At 39.6% G+C, this 21,313-nt stretch overlaps 1 protein-coding gene across 6 annotated transcripts in view; it reads right to left on the reverse strand.

Annotated features, from left to right (window-relative positions):
- Positions 1–21,313, reverse strand: part of LOC311629945 (transducin-like enhancer protein 4) — a 143,556-nt gene that overhangs the window by 98,285 nt on the left and 23,958 nt on the right. For all 6 annotated transcript variants that reach the window (XM_084898549.1, XM_084898546.1, XM_084898545.1 and 3 more), the window contains exon 5: positions 8,953–9,015. In XM_084898549.1, the coding sequence (XP_084754675.1) occupies positions 8,953–9,015 (63 nt within the window). The remainder of the gene's footprint in view (positions 1–8,952; positions 9,016–21,313) is intronic.

The raw sequence follows: 21,313 nt of genomic DNA on the forward strand, positions 1-21,313 counted from the left end.
CATCAAATTAAAGGATCAAATCAATAGTGTGTCTTATATAGAAATCCATGTATCATTTCATTTGACTAGTTATTCTAGCCTATTGGAATTAGAATTTATATAAATGCATATTATCATTATTATGTGATTCTGTATTATTTTCTACATTTAGATGTAATGTAGAGCACCCAAATAAATCTACAGAATTCTGAAGCAAAACTCTTTTAACTATTTGGTACTACTCACTGGAAAAGCTAACGGGGCAATAAATATCAAATTTGGGATTACTTTAAATTTGCACCAGAAAGCATTCAAAGTTGGGATGTTCTCTTTCCCTAGGTAAATATTAGAATTAAAAAAAAAAAAAAAAAGAAAGAAATGTTCACTTCTAATTTTCCTTTTATATTCCAAAACTTCTAATGATCATAGAAGTATTATTAAGTGTGGTCAGAAGAAAGATTTGCATTTTTTTTTTATCCTAATCAAGGATACGTTTCCATTGACTTTTAGAGAGGAAAAAGAGAAAAATATCAATATGAAAGAAACATATCGATTGGTTGCCTCCCACATGTGCCCCGACCAGGGTCTGGGCCAGAGAGGAGCCTACAACCTTGGTATGTGCTCTTGACCCGAATCGAACCCCGGACCCTTTGGTCAGGCTGACACTTTATCCACTGAGCCAAACCAGTTAGGGCTAACTTGAATTCTTTATTTCATTTGTAAAGTCAATATTTACAGATGCAAGGAAAAATACCTGCTCTCTGATAAACTCAGGCCTCTAAGGTAGGCCCCACCAGGATTCTCCTCCCCTGCCAGCCTCTAAGCAGCCCTCTTCCACGTAAGTAATTCAATCACCAAGAAACTTAGCTATGGATTTACAGAGAAGTGGGGGAGGTGAGGGATATCTATCCTCCTTGGCATGGAAACAAGTTGTAACATTCTGCTGAAAACAAGGTTAAAGATGAATGCTATTTCTCCAAAGGTTACGATGACCAGGGGTTTAATAAATGGGAATTAGAAAGCCACTGGTCATAAGGAAGTGCTTTTATGGTCTCTTGCTCTCTCCATATAGTACACACATTTCAAGTTACTTTAGGCTGTGGTCTGGAAATAGTTTGAGGCCCAAGACCATTAAAATGGATCAAGTCTGATGCTGCAATACGACCAACCTGAGCTCATTTTTCTGAGCTGTCTTATAATTCTACAAAACAAAACAGTGATCAATCCAAAATATCCTCCATGATTTGGGGGGGGGGGGGGGGGAGTGGGCGTGAGGAAAGAGATTGTAAAAAATTTTAATTCCATTTTCCCCAGATCAAAGGCAATACATATTCACAAGAATATGCCTGATGTCTGAGATATGTGAGGAGAAAGTTCTAGGTTAAAGACTTGTAAAATGTTCCACTCACCAGAAGAGATTTTCTTAACATAACTTCTCACTTCAATTAGCATTTTTCTTCCAGCCAGTCTACTACAAAATAGGGCAGACCCATGTATGCTCTGCTATATCCCACCCTTCAAGTAAGAGGTCTTCAAGAATCTTTGTACTTTAAAAAACACAAGTATAAACATAGTTGTGAATCTAGAACAGGGTGGGGAATGTCAGGACCGTGGGTTGTTTAAAGCCCTCAAAATCATTTGGTCTGGCTGTGACAAGGCATTAGGGGTGAGTTAATTAAATATCTGTCCAAATACAGCAGGGTAATTTTTAAGTTGATAGTTTTGCATGGCCTGCCAATTATGTTATAAAATCCAAATGGCCCTTGGCAAAGAAAAGGTTTGCCTCCACTGATCTAGACCTAGACAGCCTAAAGGACCCATAACTGTTCAGCTGGGTTGCTTTCCACCTCCTGTGACTATTTGAAGGATAAACAATCCCTGAAGGGTGCTTTCCTCCTAATAATTCATTCTTTGGAGGAGACTTCTATATTCTATAACAAGACATATGTGTTTATATTTTATGTGATAGATTAAAATATAAGTTGTACTAATTATAAAGTCAGAGCTAGAGTTTTCATATAAAGACATACCACTAGCTCAATATAACTTCCCTTCATATCAACCATGACAATAATAACAATGGCCACTGCTTTTATTTATATGTAGCATGATGTCTAGAAGAAACTGTTAATTGTCCCGATATCCCTTCTCTTAAATTACCGTATTTTTCAGACCATAAGACGCACAGGACCATAAGACGCACCAATTTTTAGAGAAGGGAAATGAAGAAAAAAAGATTCTGAAACAAATAGTGTCCTAAAATATTTTATGTGCATTAAAACCCAACATCACAGTCATAAACACATGTAATCAACCCTGTAAACAGCAGCATTTAGAACCATTTAGAACCATTATTAACAAATACAGTCAGCAAAAGACAAAATGTACTGTAAAACACAATAACGAGAGACTTCAGTAATAAATTAGAATAAAGTTGAAGATTTATGGTAAAGGTTCTGCTGAGATCTACAGTACGCCTACCCAGTAGTCAAGCACGGCAACAGAGGGGGGAGAGGAATGATTGGGGGAAGAGACGCGGCATTCTTCCGGGCACGGAGTACAGGCCAGCAAGGGGTACAGGCGATGATTACGGTTTGAGTACAGGCCAGCAAGGGGTACAGGCGATGATTACGGTTTGGATTACGCACTTACCGTACACCGCACCTGGGCTGACATGGAGATATGGCTGCAGCGAGGGCATGGAGGCTGACTACCATACATGGGAACTCCTCTACCACTCGGGGTTTACAGAGCGGGGCAGACACTCTGGGCACGGAGGAATGGACAGTGGCTGCAGCAAGCACACAGAGCCGGGCAAGCACACAGAGACCACACAGAGCCGGGCAAGTAAAAAAACTTTTTTTTTAAAGTATATGTGTAGGCTATATTTGGACCATAAGACGCAGGGACTTTTCCCCCCCACTTCTGGGGGGGGAAAAAGTGCGTCTTATGGTCCGAAAAATACGGTAGTTAGTATAAGGTTTAAGTGAGCATAATGGCCATTCAGCCTACATTTCCAAGTCTTCCTTGCAGCTAACTGTGGGCAGGTAATTAGGCATTGATCATTGCAAAGTAAGCAAAACATCTTTAACTTCGTATCATTAAAAAAATAATGGCATATGCTCTGTCTTCTCCTTCCTCTGGCTGGGGCAGGATATGATGCTACCAGTGATGATGGTAATCAATACAAGAATAATACCAGAGGCTGTCAGTGAAAATTTATTACATTACTAGAGGCCCGGTGCATGAATTTCTTGCGGGGAAGGGGGGGGGGGGCACACCTCAGCCCAGCCTGCACCCTCTCCAATCCGAGACCCCAGGATCAGGCCTCAACCAGCAGTCAGACATCCCTCTCACAATCCTGGACCACTGGCTCCTAATAGCTCATCTGCCTGCCTGCCTGGTCAACCCTAAGTGCCCCTCCTGTGGGCCTGGTCGCCCCACACAGCCTGCTGTTCAGTCGTTTGGTCATCCCTCACTAACCCCCCTGCCAGCCATCGTGTGAGGGTGTGATGGTGATTTATTATATAGGATAGTTGAGAAATCTTCTTAAACTCAGGGCACAGTTACATTTTTCAAAATTCACTTAAGTCACCAAATTAGCTACAGCTGTTTCTATGCAAACTGTTCTGTGAGAGAAAACAGCTTTTATCTTAACTAAACTACTACGCCTTTGGATATTAAGCAGCCAAATATCCAGGTAGGTTCTTTACACTGTCACAAATCCATATATAACAACCCAATAGTATAGGTTTCCCACACGGATGGGGAAACTGCAGCCCAGGAAGAAGTATTTTACCCAACACGATAAAGGAAGCAAGTGGCTGAGCCTGAATTGGGCTCCAGGTGTGGTGTACCTGACCCTCAGGATCTTATCACATAGCATAACTCTACAATGAACTCTGTTCCTTGTTAGAGGAGCAGTGAGTTTCTGAAAAATACAACTGTGCCCTGAGGAGAGATTTCAAAGTATAATGTAATAAATTTTCACCTACAGCCTATCAGGGGTTTGAAGTTCTCAAAGGTCTTAGGAACTCTTGTTGATCACCATGAAACATATCCTGCTCTTCTCAAAAGTAAACAATTTTAAAATCTAGGAAAAGAAGAGTTCAAAAACACAACTGTCCTCCAAATCAGGTCCTCAGCTACTGCCTAATTTAATGCTTAATCTAACAGGTTAAAACCGTACTTACTTCTTCAACAAAAAACAAAGTACCCCCTCCTTCTGGAAGATAATCTGTGTGGAGCTACCTGCCAGCTGCTCAAAGCAGCCCCTAAAGCTGCAAGGCCAACCTACCTTCCCAGGAAGGCTGCCAGCCAGTGTTCTGAAATACTACCATGAACTCTTCCCATCGTTTATTAAGTCCTTCCTCTCCAAATGGCTTAGGACTCAAAAAAAAGCTGGATAGAAGCCATTTCCCAGGAAAAGGAAAAGAAAACCATACAAATCCCAAGTGCTTTACATTTCAGTACATGTGATATATATTATAAAGATGGGGTTATTCCCACCATTCTATAGGAATACTAAGGTTCGGAGAGATCAACTTTCCCAATACAAAGCCAGTAAAAGGCAGAGTTGGTCTGATTTCAAATTAGCAGAAACATTGCACCTTGCTGCCAGGGTGTAACAAGTGCCTATAGTTTTCAATCTACATTAGAAATTCCTTAAAGGTATGTTCTTAGGAAAGAAGGAGGGGGACACTGGTGGCAAGTCTACTTACTGGCATCCTCCAATTTTGCTCAAGGCCCTAATGTCTAAGGGTCTACAAAAGCTATATCCTAAAATCGCTGATGAAAAAAAGACTCCATCCACATAATCTACTTGTAAAACCAAAACCAGCTTCAGCTAAGCCATCAGGTATATTTTGAAAACAGCCAGATCTCAATGGGACTGAGAAGTTTATTTTTCTATATAACTTTGTGGGTAAAACACAGACCCCATCCAAAACCACGAATCCTTCTGAGGTGAGCGCTACTGGTTGAGCACCCTGAATAGTTGTTATCTTATGGGTGGAACTTTGCTTGCTGACTGGGGAGACACAGGTGTTTGCTAAATGGGAAAATTAATTTTTGGAGCTAGAAGACAATCACTTTGGAGGCTACCTAATGTCTCACTGAGATTTTCAGCTAGTGTCAGCCACAGGCTTGTTTTAATTTACACTTTTTTTCCTTTGCCAGAAGGACATTAGAGAGAAGATAACAAATTCACAATTTCCCAAAAAACAATGACTACAAAGAGGAGGGAGGGCTGATTCCAGGTCCTCTCACAAGGAAATCTAGCACTTCACCCTGCTGTAGCTAGTACTGATGCTAGTAAACATCAGGAGATGCTTACTATGTGCTAAATTTCATGTACTTAATCCAAGTAATCCCCAAAGTGACTGTGTGTTCCATGCTATTATTAACCTCATCACACAGATGAGGAAACTGAGGCTTAGAGAGGCTAAAGGTCACCCAGCTTAACTCGGTTACAGAAAGCCACTCAATTTGTAATAGGCCAAGAATTGACTCAGATCTGACTGTCATCATCCTGGCATTTCTTTCTATGGAATTGCCAACTGGGAGCTGATTATTTTTAGTTCCTTCCCTGCAAATAAGGCCCAAAATGGGGTAGAGAAGAGCTTCCCACTACTACACATTGAGGTTTGCCTTTTAGAGAAGAAACTTGAGGGCAGCTGACTATAGATTAGTCTTTACCCATTCCTAAAAGCCAAAAGAAAGGGGGAGGAAAAAACAGCTTTAGATGGGTAAAGACACACAAGCTTTCTCTAAATTCTGATAGTAGGAGTCCTATAAAATTCTAAGAACTATAATTGATAGTTACTTTAATGACAAAAGTTGGCATATCTTTGTTTAATGCCTGGACTTTGGAAGCAGTTGTATGTGAGTAAACAAGCACATCATTAAAATATATGTTGACTATAATTTTTAAAATTTTCAAAATATTTTAGTGAAATTGGATAGAAAAATAATTTTCTCTGTATTATATCCATACACTTCAAGAACTTTTTTGTTTTGTTAATCTTCATGTAAGGATATTTTTTTCCATTGATTTTCAGAGTAGAAGGGAGGAAGAGAGGGAGAGGTGGGGTGAGAGAGTGAGAGATAAACATTGATGTGAAAGAGACACATCACACACTGACTGGTTGCCTCCCTCACACAACTCAGTTACATGCCCTTGACTGGGAATGTGCCCTTGACCCTTTTGTCCGAAGGCTGTCATCTAACGACTGTATCACACTGGCCAGGATCCTTCAAGTATTTTTTATCTACACTTATACAACTTATTTCTAAAATAAGGTCTTGCAGTTGAAACTAAATTTAATAATTTCATCCAATACTCTATGTGTGTTTTTTTTAATTTCAGAAAATGTGGTACACTAGACACAAGCACTAATCAAGTACATTTATAATCTCATGGGAGCTAACTTAAAATAGATGTTACTTAAATGTATATAAATTTGCCTCTTGTTCCTATCAAATTCCAAAAAAAATTTCTCCAACCATTGTTCTGTACTTCATGTACTAGTCCTGCAGAGGTGTTTTGTTTTTTCTTTCTTTTCTCTAAATACAATCATTTAATTTTAAAATAAAAACATTTTAAAATAAATTCTAATACCGCAGCTGCCGTTTTGGCAGTGAGACTGTCACACAGAGAGCTGGTGTTAAAAGATCAGATTAAGAGCCTTCAGTCCTGGCACCAGTGAGGCTCGCAGCCATGCAAGAGTGATTTTCCATGCCTCTGAAGAGACAGGAAATAGAATTCATCTTCCTCTAATAACCTGCCTCCTCGCCTCCCTCCACATTACCGTCCATCTGGCCTCAGGGTAAAGGCAAGAAGTCTGATGCTCACAGAATGCCCAAAAGGGGAAAGAAGGTGGGCAATGCTCACACACAAAACATCAGAGAGGAATGGATTGGTCAGGAACAAACATGTCTGTGGCCCACACATTAGAAGATATAAACACACCTTAAGAAACTGAAAAAAGATGAGCAATAAATCCAAAGTAAGCAGAAGAAAAGATATACACAGAATTAGGACTTAGAAAACCATGACATAGATCATTCATGAATCAAGGATTTCAACCAAGAAATGTCAAAAGTAGCAGGGAAATAAACAGTAAGTGATGAAATTGTGATGCCTACTCTCGCACCTAAAGCAGAAAAGGAGCTTCCAGTATCGCCCCCGTGGCTTTCCTCTACAGGGTACAACTTCTCAGCCAATTAATTCCAGTCCAGTCTTGCTCAGCAACTACCATTACACATTTTGCTCCTACTGGGCCTGCTTACACAAACAACATAACTCACGTGGGAAAACAACCTACTGGTAAATCAGCTCCACCAACACCCTCAAGACCTCCTTCCACTTCTAAATATAACACCACAGATCCTGCAGTAATGCCATGGGAAGAAACTGTCTAGTGATTATATAGAGGTCTGGGCCTGCGGAGTTCCAATACCACCCAGGGATAACTCAAACTTCTGCCTTGGGTTGTGTCACCTCAGTCTGGTTACAGCTCTGTGGGTTACACATTCTTCCTATTCTCCATAAAGCAGAGCTGCTTCAAATCAGAAGAAATGCACACTGGTCTGGAGTGGGCAAAGGGTACCCATGCTTCCTAAAGGAATGCCTACAGGCCCCTTGACTCTCCTTCACCACCCCATCTAATCTAGTTACAAGCAAATCCTGAGTGGAAATACATAAATGGAGAGACAGTGGGTGGCGGTTCTGTGGTAACAGCTAAAGGAAGAGAAAGACAATACACCCTTTATTGTTTGTGATCAAGAAGAACATTTGAATTCAGGATTTTAACATGCATGCAGGGTTTGTGAATATGAGCACCAGAAAGGGATATATACCCAATGAAAGGCAGCCATGGTTACTCAAGTCTAACCCAGTTCAGACCAAATAAGAAGTCACAGAAAATCCACATCTCTGTAACATACATGCATATCACAAATACCCTCTGCACACTAACATCATCAGATCGTGCCCAATGGTAGGCAAGCAACAAAACACTCTCCTGCAAAGCAGGGACAGACACACTTAAAAGAACTGAAGAGTAGGAGGAAAGTTTCCCGTGCTTTCTATCCCACAACACATGGCTCTATGGCTGCAAGACATGCAGATATTTCATTAGCTAGCTTCTTCTCACAGCTGATCTGCCCTGAGCAGTAATACAGAATCAAAAAAGCATCCCTTTCCAGCATGCTCACCTAAATTTCCAACTACCCAAAGCAAGCAAGCAAATAAAACCAAAAGGAAAAAAAAAAAAAAAAAAAAAAAAAGCCAATGGAAGCCACCGTGCACTAGAAATGCACCTCCTCATTCCAGCATGTGTGGATCTGTGGACAGTGTGCACGCCAACAGGTGGTGAGCAAGAGAGAGCGAGAGCGCTGCATGCCCCCTGGCCTTGGCAATGCATGAGGACCATGGCGTTCAGAGCAGTGAGTCCACTGAGCCCATCTTGCATCTTTTCTCAAATGCACAGGCAATACAAAAGATTCATGAGGTAACAATAGTTACCTTTTAAGAACATCTAGACAAAAGTTACATTAGTTTGTGTTTACTACATAAAGTACTTTCTATTTGATACCTCTTCTGAAAACTCATTGCCCAATGACACAAACATAGAACAAGCTTTTGTCTTCTGGGCAATTTTTTAAACTACCTTATTAGATGTCATTAAGACAGTCAGTCATAATTATGAGTAACACTAAATTGTCCAATGACAGCAAAATATTTTAACAATTAAATTTTTCCTTCACATATTAGAAATATTCTATTGTATAAACACAATTATTTTCCACTGAATGTAAATAATTTGTAGAAGCTGGAATGTAACACTGTACCTTAGAAATGTGCAATACAAACACCAAGAGCAAGGGCAAAGAGTCAGTCCAATAATCCCCCTCCTGCAAAACCACTAAAACGGCACCTTCTAGCCCAGTGCCTGAAACCAACTGCCTTACCTCTTGGGACAGGAAAGGAATGACTTGTGCACAGATAGCATTCAGCCTCTTGACAATCTCTGCCTGTAAAAAAGGAAAGGAAAGCAATGAAGAGGTCAGCTGGTTACAAATTCCCAAAATATTAACAGGATGATATTAAAACACACTTTATATTCTGGCTAGTATGTTTCATAAGAAAGAGGAAAACGCTCATCAGCTAGCCCACTAAAGGGCGACAGTGACAATAGTGCCACATTAATAGCACAATTTATTAGCCAGAATTCATCTTTAAAACTCAATCTTCAAGAATCAGGACAACATAAAAGAAATTTAATTTTCATAACTGGAAATCAGTTTTCAAAAGCTTCAACAGGACCCTTATTCAATTTGATGTGGGTTTTCATAAAAAACCCAAGTTTTTAGAATTTAGATAAGTATGCATTCTCCTCTGTATCTCAACTTCCTTCAATTAGTACTCCTAAGATTTTATAATTAAGTCTCCAACCTCCCCGCAAAAATAACACCCAACCCAACCCCAAAAAATTAATTCATATCCTTAGCAATAAATTGTTGAAAAATGGCATGTTTTCTTTAACCATAAAAATTCCCAAGGGTATTAATCAAGATTTTCTGTGTAAAGAGGTGTAGAACATGCTAAAAATCTTCCTATACATGCAATTTGTGTGTATATGGAAACTAACCTTGGGAACTAAATCACTGCACTATTTATCTGTAAGAATCCCAATAGTGTCAGATAACAGATTTTTCTCTAATAATTTTTCTAAGTATACACATTTTACAAAAACAAGATGCTACAGTAAGTTTGAAGGAGGGAGGAAAGGAAGGAAGGTCACTACTATGTTTTCTTTATTTTTTTATATATTTTATTGATTTTTTACAGAGAGGAAAGGAGAGGGATGGAGGGTTAGAAACATCAATGAGAGAGAGAAATCAATCAGCAGCCTTCTGCATACTCCCTACTGGGTATGTGCCCACAACCAAGTTACATGCCCTTGACCAGAATTGAACCTGGGACCCTTGAGTCTGCAAGTTGATATTCTATCCACTGAGCCAAACTGGTTAGGGGACCACTATTGTTTCCTTTAAAAGGCTACTCAAAGCTTCACCAATGTTCATCTTAATTTGTATTATCAGAGTAGAAGCCCAGTGCAGGAAATTCTTGCAGGGGTTTGGGGGAGGCCTTCAGCCTGGTCTGCACCCTCTTGCAATCCGAGGACCCCTTGTGGGGGATGTCTGACTGCCGGTTTAGGCCCAATCGGCAGTCGGACATCCCTCTTGCAATCCGGGACCACTGGCTCCTAACTGCTCACCTGCCTGCCTGATAGCCCCTAACTACTCTGCCTGCCTGCCTCATTGCCCCTAATCACTTGCCTGCCTGCCTCCTTGATTACCTCTAACTACTTGCCTGCTTGCCTGATTGCCCCTAACGGCCTCTGCCCCAGCCCCTGCCACTAAGGCTTCATACAGATATCTGGAATGACATCCAGAAGGTCATTCAGCTGTCCAGTCTAATTAACATAAGCTTTTATTATTATAGATGGCTCCTTATAGACTTTGGCATGTGACAGGTAAACACATTTATTTTATATACATACAAATAAAATAATATATTTTTTACTGATGAGGTGGGCAAAAGGAGAGGAGTACTGAAAGGCAGATGACATAAAACAATTATTATTTTTAAAACATCCTATATAATAAAGAGCTAATATGCAAAAGGTCATCACACTCTCACAGTCATGTCATAATGGCTCAGACACTTAACACTGAGAAGAATGGGACCAGCCAGGCACAAATGAGCTTGCAAGAGAGGAATGGGAAATATCCAGGCTGCGGTCCTGGGCGCCTGCAGCTGCAGCCCTAGCAAAGCAATCTGTCCACGGTCCCCTGCAGCTGGGGCCGGCCTGGGTGAAGCCAGCCAGAGGGAGGGAAGCCCGGGGTCCTGGGTGCCTTAACTGGCCGGAGGAGGAAATCCTGGGTCCCGGGCACAGGGCGAGGCAGAGGCGGTTAGGGCCGATCAGTCCAGCAGGGGAGCAGTTAGGGGAGATCAGACAGGCAGGCAAGCAGTTAGGAGCCAGCAGTTAGGAGCCAGTGGTTAGGAGCCAGTGGTCCCGGATTGGGAGAGGCAGTCGGGACATTCCCTGAAGGGTCCCTGATTGGAAAGGGTACAGGCCTCCTGGCTGAGGGACCCCCCCTTCCCCTGCATGAATTTCATGCACCTGGCCTCTAGTTCTTAAAATAAATTCCATCTGGGTCAGTTCCTCATTTTTTAAAAGAACAAAATGCTCTTCTTTTTACTAAGTCATTACCAGAACGATAGTGACATGTCTTGTGCATTCTAGGTTTCCTTCTCTCATCAGCAACCCCTGACTTGACAGCAAAGCATCTTTTAAATGCCAGCACCTTACAAACTTTGCTAGCCAGGAAAAAACACAAATTCACCAAGCTTCAAACTTAAAATTTCCATTCTATTTCTGCATTCCTAACGGATGGACAAAAACCCAGCACCAACAAGGAGCAGCAGTGAATAAGGACCCAACTTTGCTGACCTGATTTAATTTATGGCACTGGCCCCATGGAGCATTTAGCTATCCTTTAAGAATGTTTAAACCACCATGAAAAGCTGCAATGGGAATCACCAAACCACTCTCCACCTGGATGAACATACCACAGTGGTTATGGGGTGAAATTCCATTGTGAGCTGAGAAAAGAGAGTAACATTCACCAGACTGAAAGCACAATGTCTCAAAGGCATTTGGTTGTTAAGCTTTCTGCATCAAGAGGTGGAGGGAGAGAGAATAAAAGATAATGAGACACTTTGGGGCAGACCAAACTGATGATTCTAATGCTTAGAACCATCTGCCAAGCATATTTTCCTCATTATGTTGTTTACATAAATAAAATAGTCCCTTGCTAGGAGGGTTGAAAATGTGTGGGCACATAAGAAAACGGAGTTCTTTAGTTTGCCTATAGGCAATAAAAACTACTCTAAGGAAACTTAGCTGACAAAACAAAGACTAAGGGGTATTTATTTGGCTTCTTTAACTTTGGACCTAGGCTATTTCAAGTCTCAACAACTATGAAAAAGAGTCTGTGTTTTCTTTAAAAATGTAGAAAAGTCGCTTTATCGGTTCATACATGTGAACACACACACCTAACAGAAAAGGCAGAGGGGGTGATCTTCCAAACGTTTTCTTAAAGGCCCCCTTTTGTTTAAAAGACTTCTTAATTTCTTTACGTTGTCATGCCAATGGATTTTCATGGTCAGGCTAATTGGCAGCAGGGGGGTAGGGTGTGTGTGTGATTTCATAAAATTAAGCCGGTCATTCTTCACTTTGAAAGCTAAAGTTGCCTCGGAAACACTGCTGCTTCCATGGTCATCTAATTTTGCTTCTTTTGTCCCATAGGATCCAGCTTTAGGGAGGCATCATTTATTTACAGGCCCTTCCACTGGGCTTCAGTGATCAACCAATAATACTGTGGACACACACTTCTAATGGCCTATGTTTTGAAACTGAGTCTAATCTAATGGCGTGAGGACCAAACTCCTTTTCCAGCACAGCCATTAAGGGATGTAGGTTATTGCTGTTGTCACCATTGATATTTGTCATTGTAATGTAATTAGGGCCCTCAAATGATGCATTACAGCCCGTGGCATAGCTTCTATTAAAATCTTTTCTTCTGCTCACTGAACTGAGACCTGCTTTCTGATGAATAACAGACAGGCAGCTTTAGGGTAAGGAGCAGATTCATCAAAGAAGTATTTTTCAGCTTTGGGTAAAGAGAGGGGAAAAATAGGCAACCTAGGAGAAAAGCATTAGGGGAGAAAAAGCCACAATACACACATTTGAATTTCATCTGACCACTTGAAATTCTGATTGCATCTGATGAATCTTGCTTAGACAATATATTCCATCTTCGAATCACATGGTTAATCAGGGTTCTAATCTGCTATCCATCAGCCTGTGCCAGCACTGTAGCTTCCAATCAAATTTATAGGTGATGTGGCTCATGCATCCCTGAGCAAGTATGTTCACAGATAGCCCATTTAAACAGACAAAGATTCTGAAATACTGCTGTTAGGGTTACTGGATGTTATCATAGAATTCGATGCTTTATGGATGCTGCTAACTATTGTCTTCAGTTGCCCAAGACATACCAAAATAGCATTAACGGCCCCAATAAAAGAACAATTGTTCAATTGTCAATATATAACAAAAAGATTGTTTTTACATCCATAGTTTGTCAAATACATTATTTTTGACACTTCTATTATGTCTTCCTCTAATCATCTAAATATTCATTAAAAAAATAAGTTACACATATTTTCCCACCCTCAACTCACTATCATTCTATTTCTTCTATAATTTCCCACCTTTAACCCACCCCTCCAATAAAGAGGCAATAAAATTGATAATCATCTCTAATTTTTAAAAAAACTGTTTGAGCTATATATTTTAGAAAAAAGTTAGCTTTAAAAAAGGCATGCTATGAAAATCCTTTACTTATACACTTCATACCTGGCACATGAATGCTGACAAGCTAACTCCAAGTGGTGATGGCCAGTGGACTAGCAGCATAACCAGTCAGTAACAAAAAAGAAAAATACTGAGAAGAACCTTTTATCCCTTTTATCTTCACACTCCAACTCAAGAATCATTGAAAATTATTAACTACCTTGCAACATGGAAAAGCAATGCCATGCATTGAAAAGAATGCCACGATTCAATCACTAGATTACAAAGCAACAAATACTAAGGCACACAGCATCAAAAACATGTTTTCTTTATCATATGTAACAAAACATGTCATTTAAGACAAAAAAAAACACATGACTAAGCCTATGCTTAAATTAAATTGCAACCTCTCAAATAGTTCTAATACAATAAATCTAAATTTTATTTAGATTATTTCCGCCTACATAATATCCTTTAAAAAAAATAAATTTTATTTTAAGCACATAATAAACTTGAGAGAAAGTACAGATGACTTTATTTTAGTAACCAAAGAGATATATCAAAATCAATCGTTTTAAAATGTTTCTTACAATTTTTTGCCTCTCAATGAAATAGGAAAAACACTATTACACATTTTTTAAATAAAACAGAATAACAAAACATTAGAAAACCATTTTAGCAGCCAACCAGAAAAAAAACAAAAAAGAACAAAAAATGTCTAAACAATTAGTTTCAGAAAACATTCCTTAATAACAGCTTAATGTTTTCTACAGCAGTTTCTTTGCCAAAATTTTTCCCAAAGATGAACCTATTTATTTTATTATGTGCTTATCAAGAACATAACACCCACTATGTATAAACACTTTTTTTTTTTTTTAAGTGAAGAATAATTCCTTCTTATACTGTCTGAAATCTGTTTTGGAATAAGTACAAATAAATCTTCCAACTCTCTCCTTCACCCTCCCTTTACCACTAACAGAACCAAGACTATAATTTTAATTCAATCAGAAAATTATATCCATTTGTTCATCAACCTAGTCCAAATTTTCTGAGAAACAGTACAACTTTTGGAACTGATCTTGCCTGTCTCTGGATTTAAAAAATAAATAAATAAATAAATAAATAATCAGAGATCTAATGAGAAATTCTTCCCAACTTAATAAAACGCCATACTAAATGTAATGAATATATTCAAGTAGTACTATTGCTCGTCTACACTGACAACTCAGATTTTATCTTATCAAAATTCAACTTTACAAAAGATCTAAGAACATATAATGGATAACACAAATTTTATGGGGTTTTGTTTGTTTTGTTTTATTTTAAAGCCCAACTGGAATAAGGCTTAAGAGATTTAGATCAAAAGTATTGTCATCATAATTCAAGTGATTACTTTATATTACTAACTAGAGGCCCAATCCAGGAAGTTCCTGCAAGAGTAGGCATTCCTTCCCCCTGTGGTCAGCACCGACTTCCCTCTGGCAGCTGGGACCCGGGCTTCCCTCACAGCCCCAGCTTTGTCCAGAAGGACGTCCGGTCTAATTAGCATAGTATGGTTTTATTATTATAGATAAAGCAATAAAATGAAGTAATAACATATTAACAATCAATTCAATAGGATATCTATCAGTTCCCTAAAGGACTGATTCAAACTACCAACACTTTTTTTTTTTTTTTTTTTTTACCAAGACTATTTCTCCTTAGTACCCAGAAGAACGTGGTACTAAGGAGCACTCATTTAGAATTGAAAGTATCTATGTTCAACCATTTTTTTTCCCTAACCCCAAAAGTTTAACTAAAGCAACATGTTTTGTGTTTTGAACTCATATATATATATGCGATTTTCCTATGCGCTGAGTGTACACAGTTCACCTAACTGCACACACTGAAGTGCTCCATTTGTTTGTCCTAAGAAGACATATGAGTGCTACAGTAGGAATATGCAGGACAATATCTTTCCCAGAGAGTTATCACAGTACACCTGCATTTCGTGAAACTATTCCCATCTGTTGTCAAAGGTGAAGAAGTATTTTACTAAAGCATTTTGTTAGAAAAAAAGGGCCCCTATTTCTCACCCCTGAAATCCCAGATATTTGACTATTATTTTACCTACATCTTCTGGGCTCTTGTTACTGTGGTTAAATACTGTTTCAAATGTTAAGAATGATATAATATCAAGCCTGAGAATGATTGATGATCATTGTGCCTGATATCCAGTTACTCCTAAAAGGTCAAATCATTTCAGTTCTCAAGTCTAAATAACACTGTAACCAATGTAATCACTGTTATACTCAGCTCTACCACAGAGGTAGGACAGGGGAAATGGAAAAAAAGATGGGAGAGAAAAGTGGGATGTCAGGAGTAGGGAGAGAAAATGTTTTTCTCTGATGAGCTTAACTTCAGCCTTCAGGGAACAAGGTAGGGATGGTCACAGCCCCTGATCATTCTGTATGTACTAAAACACCCACACCCAAGTTGTGCAAATGCTCATTTACTCAGTACTCCTGGGCCAGCAAGCACTACCAGCTTACTTTTTGATGTCTCTTCTCTCTCTCCATCTCAGAATATTTCTCTCTCTTTCTCTCTTTCTCTCTTTCTCTCTCTCTCTCTCTCTTTCTCTCTCTCTCTCTCTCTGAATCTGAATCTGAATTTCCTTCTCTCTCTCTTTTCCCCCTACTATTTCTTATTGACAAAAATGTATAGGAGCCTTCGAATGCTGATGTATGATTAAGCATTATGATAATTAACCATAGTGGAGAGGACAAATATTCCTGTGCCCATCAAGATCATTCACTGTGTTTTTCCCCCCACATGATGTATGTGATTAAAATGTATATGATAAAAAACCTTAAAGACGAAGGAACTTTGAATACTGGAATAAAACCAAAAAGAAAAACACTAGCTTTTTATCAAGTTCTCATGAAGGATAGCTATCACCAGGAAAATAAGACACCTCCTAAATGCTGAGAAATATGCTGTATTCCTCACCCACAGGCGAAGCTAAAGACTGTCTCTCTTTTTTTTTCTTTCTTATTTATCTCCATTTCTCAACAAAACTTCATCAATATCCAAACCCCCTCAACACTCCCTTTCCTCTTGTCCTTTCAATTCTAGCTTCTATTGCCCTTCCTCCTCCCAAGTATATATAATTTCAACTCTCGGAAGCCATCTCTGCCAAGTTACCCTTCCATTCCTTTGGATTGTGTTTGTGCCTTGATAAATAGCCAGCTTTTATTAAAACAAAAGTGTTGCTCTTTTGCTGTTTACACTTGCCAAATAATATCATTACCAACCAGGTCCAGGCACAGCAGACAAGTGACTCCGCAGACAGAGCACAAAGAAGAGGGAGAAGCAAAGGTCTGACCCCAGCATCAAAAAAGACAGGTGTGGACAAAGCATGGCAAGGATGACGGAGGGTCCTGCCTTTTCCTGATCTTTCCAGGGCTAGTCCCTACTTACCATATAAGTCTTAGTCCACAGGTCACCTCTTCAGACATCCTTTCTCACCCCTCCTCTATGACTCCTCCCATTCATCCCACTCACTCTGCCTATTAGTCTTTTCTTCACAGCATTTATAATAATCTGAAATTAGCTAACATGTTTTTGTTTTCATGAACTAGAGTAGTACTTCTACAACTTTAATGTATACACTAATCACATGAGAATCTTGTTCAAATCAAGCCTGGAGTGGAACCCAAGAGTCTATACTTCTGACAATCCTAAGGTGACACTATGCTGTAGGGTCCACAGGCCACATCCCGAGAAGCAAGGTTCCAAAGAATTGTCTGGTATATAGAAGACTCTCAAAAACACTGGTTGAATGAACAGAAGTAACTGCAGCTCAGGTTAGGTTGCAATCTCCTAAAATCTTTGCAAGCATGCTAAAATTGGGAAAGTTAGAGCAAGACCTGCTTTCGAGTCTAATTTGGTTTGTTAACCTTCCTAACACATACCTTTTCTGGCATTTAGGATGCCAAGAAACTCAAAAATAATAAGTGATCATAGTGGACCCCCAAAGGAAATACAAATTCACTTGAGACAATTCCTCACTGATAAGTAAATGATTAAAGTTCCATTCTGAAACCTTTGCAGGACATGTTTAAAAGACTATTTTAGAAATGCAATAAAGGAGATGCCACTTAACCTCCCTCCTGAGATAACTCACACCAGACTGCCATCACCTGATTCACTAAAATTAGGATAACCATTAAGATGGCACAGTGGATGGGCACCTTGTGTGCTGAGTCACAATAATCTCCACAATTATATCTCCAGAGTGAACCACAGGGATGATTCCAACAGCCCAAAAAGGCACCAACATCCCTAATGTCACAGGAAATAAAAGTGGTTCTGGATACACTCAGCACCTGGACAGTCAGAAACAGGTATAGGGAGCAAGGGACACAGCTGTAGCATGAGGACTTCTAGAGAGAGCATGCCATGGGAATTCCTTCCAAACGAAGTCCAGGAATGCTGCAGCTCCACAGGAATGGGATTCCAAGTATGGATTCAGGTACCCTATCCATTGGCCCTGACAAACCTGTTTAAATACTCTCACTGTAGAGAGTTCTAATAATTAGAAGTTTTTACATAGAGCCTACTAATTCCTTGCCTGCTTTTATTTTTTGTCATTGATACTGGATATCCTACACAAAAGCCCACTATTGCTCACTGATTCCTCACCTAATCTCTTATAATTTCTCACATAGGTATGACCCCTGGAACTCTGGTTAAAAAATTTAAAAAGAAAAAATAACTCCCATACCATAGACCAAGAATTCTCTCTAAACAGTAAAGTAATATTATTTAGTATTCTCTCTACAATCATGCTAAAACATATCTATCTATTTTTCCTTGTTTTCTTCTTTTTTAATACTTTATAGGCAGGTTGAGAAAATTATAGGTATAGAAAACTACTGCCATCTATATTTGCTTCTGTATTCCTAGTTACTTTTAAAATGATTTTCAAGCTTTTAATTAAATTGTGCAGGCAGTTTCAAATATTTAAACACATGTACATTAGTAAAAGCCAAAAACATGACGGTATTGCTTTCTGTGCATTCAAATATTAAGCCCATACTATCTATCAGGCCTATTATAGGGGATGAATGGAGACACAGGGTGAACAAGGCAAATAAGTTCCTGCTGTCATGGAGCTCACATCATAGAGTGGGAAAGAGAAGCAAACATATGAGTATGTAAAGAAGAATTTCAGATGCTGAAAAACGCTGAGAGAAGCCTAGGGCAGGTGGCGGTATAGTTTAGGTACAATCAAGGAAAAGACAAATAAAAAAGAGACTTAAAAGCTGTGATGTGGCTGGGTACAGCATGGCCCAAAGCAGGTTCTATACTAAGTTTAACAGATGTCATTAACAGGTATCACATACATAAGAGCTCTCTGATCAGATTACCTAAAGAGGTTAAACAAATTTCTTTCTTGTTGAACATCTCAGAGCCTCTTACTTGATAATGTTATCTCTAGAAATAAGCACATAAAATGCAGTCCTAATCAAACTTCTTTGACTATAAAATCCTTTCTTCTCAACACTCTTAGAGATTTTATTTCGTGGGCAACACTGAGTCAGTCAATGGTGTCCAGTCCTGGCTTTACACTAGCATTACAAGTGTGTCTTTCATAAACACCAACACCCAGGCCTCACCCCAGACCAATGAACACACACTCTCAGAGGGTAGAACCTACCACCAGTATTTTATTTTAAAACTCCTGGGGTGATTCTAATGTACAGGCAGAACTGAAAACCATTAAGCCAGAGCACAGGATGCGTGCAATAAAAAACCAAGTGGAAAATAAGGACAGAAAGAGTTCACTAGGGTCAGACTGTGGAAGGTCTTGAATGCCACACTAAAGAGCTTGAACTTTATTTGGAAGGCAGCAAGGACTATCAAGGACAATTCCTAGGAAAGCTGTGATAAATACCAGACAGGAGGTTAAGACACTCCAGTGCATTTCTGCCCTGTACCCCCCTTTCTTGCCACTGATTGTATTTAAATGGCTGTGGAAGGACAGAAAAGATTTAAAACCACAAAACATACCACAAGAGGAAAGATGGAGGATGAAAGATAATTTCAGAATAGAAACATTACGAATTCCCATAACACCAACAGACTTAGGAAATTCAACAAGATGCTTTCAGATATCAGCTCATTCATTCACTCTTACCCTAAACTAGCAGCTATGGTAGAAACAGCAATGAAAGCCCAATTGATCTGGGCCTTGAAGTGTTTATAATCTAGTGAACCAGAAGAACAAATGGAAATAAGCACAGTAACAGACTCCATTTGGTATTGAGGTGGTACACAGAGAAGCCCTAGAAATGCAAGTGTGAGGTTGGCAGAAACTCCGCTGGCAGAGGTCATTACAGTGGCTTGGGGAGAGAGCAGTATGTAATTCATATCAATTCTGGTTTTCAACAGTTGTCTAAAATACTGTAGGCCAATATAACAGTCTGAGAAAAAGAATAGGTGAACAAGAAAGATTTATAGAGCTCATAATCTAGCAAATGAGATAGAAGTTTAAGTAAAATGTAGAGTAGTTTTAAATGCTTAACAAGGTACTGTTTCCCTGAATAACTGATGGTGAAGTGAGTCTACTAGACAAAGAAGATCAGGGAAAAGGGGAAAACATTCCAAAAAGTGAAGACATTCAAATTGGACAAATGGGACCAAGTGAAAGGGATCAGGCAGCACAGAATGAGGCTGGAAAAGCAGATCCAGCAGAGCCTTGTGTACCAGTATTATCTCCACCAAGATTAGACCAGATAGGAGATGAGAGCATTACTAATGGTCAGAGTCATTTTAATTATGTCTAAGGGTGCCAGTCATCATCATTGTTGCCATCATCACCATTATCCTAAAATTCATGGAAAGCTCCTTAAACTCAGAACAATTTAAAGAGCATTACTTCTGCCCCATTTTATAGATCAAGCCAAGGAAGTGTCAAGTAACTCACCATGACCAGACAGCTGGAGAGAAGTAAACAAATGGAGAAGTAACTGGGAGTAGATTCCAAGAAACCAGATGATGGCCTGCGTGCAGCTACAGAGTGAGAGGGAAAGGCAGTCCTCAACTGCCTCTGGATATCTGGCTTGAGAAATTGGGTAGATGCTGCTGGCATTTCCTGAGGTAGCGATCACTGGACCAAGAGCAGGATTGTGCAGGAGGATATCTTTTTAGGACATGCTGAGTTTAAGTACCCATCAATTCTAAGTTACATATAATGATCTCAGAAGAGACATCCAGGCTACCGAAAAAAATTGCTGAGCTATCTACTTAGCAGCATGGACAAGGTCTCCTATGTAGCAGGTAAAAGGAGCAGAGAAGAGCACAGAGGCATGTTGAAGATGTTGGCTGGATTTCCAGGAGTAGAGGGGGCCCCAAAGAATAATCCGACATAAATAGGTAGAGAAGTATACCCCGAGCTCCTTTGCCCCAAAAAAGGAGCAGAGAGCAAAGGCTGCAGATGCAGTGATTAGCCGGAGGCCAGCACAGCAATCTAGGCGTAATAATAAGAGTCTGGTGGAACGACGGTGAGGGCAAGGAAAGGAGACATGCTACACAGGGAGATCAGCAACAATGAAAGTAAGAAGTCCATGATTCCAATGTGTAAAGCCTGGGTATGGGGCTACCAGGCATTAAAATAGGAAGTCACAGGCTGGTTTCAAGGTTTGCTTTTGGGGACAGTAATGGAAAGGCAAGGGAAAAATCCAGACTCAAGTAATAAAACAATTTGGTGAGCACATCAGATATTGTAAATGATACAACTGTGGAGTCAATTCCCACGTTGACCCTAGTACTAATCCGGCTAAACCATAACTCTAAGCAAACCCCTGAGTGGTTTGGGACTCCATTTCTACAACCATAAAATGGGAAGAATAATAGCTGTC

The sequence above is a fragment of the Pipistrellus hanaki genome (genome assembly GCF_964339955.1).
Source record: "Pipistrellus hanaki genome assembly, chromosome: 11".
Classification (NCBI taxonomy): domain Eukaryota; kingdom Metazoa; phylum Chordata; class Mammalia; order Chiroptera; family Vespertilionidae; genus Pipistrellus; species Pipistrellus hanaki.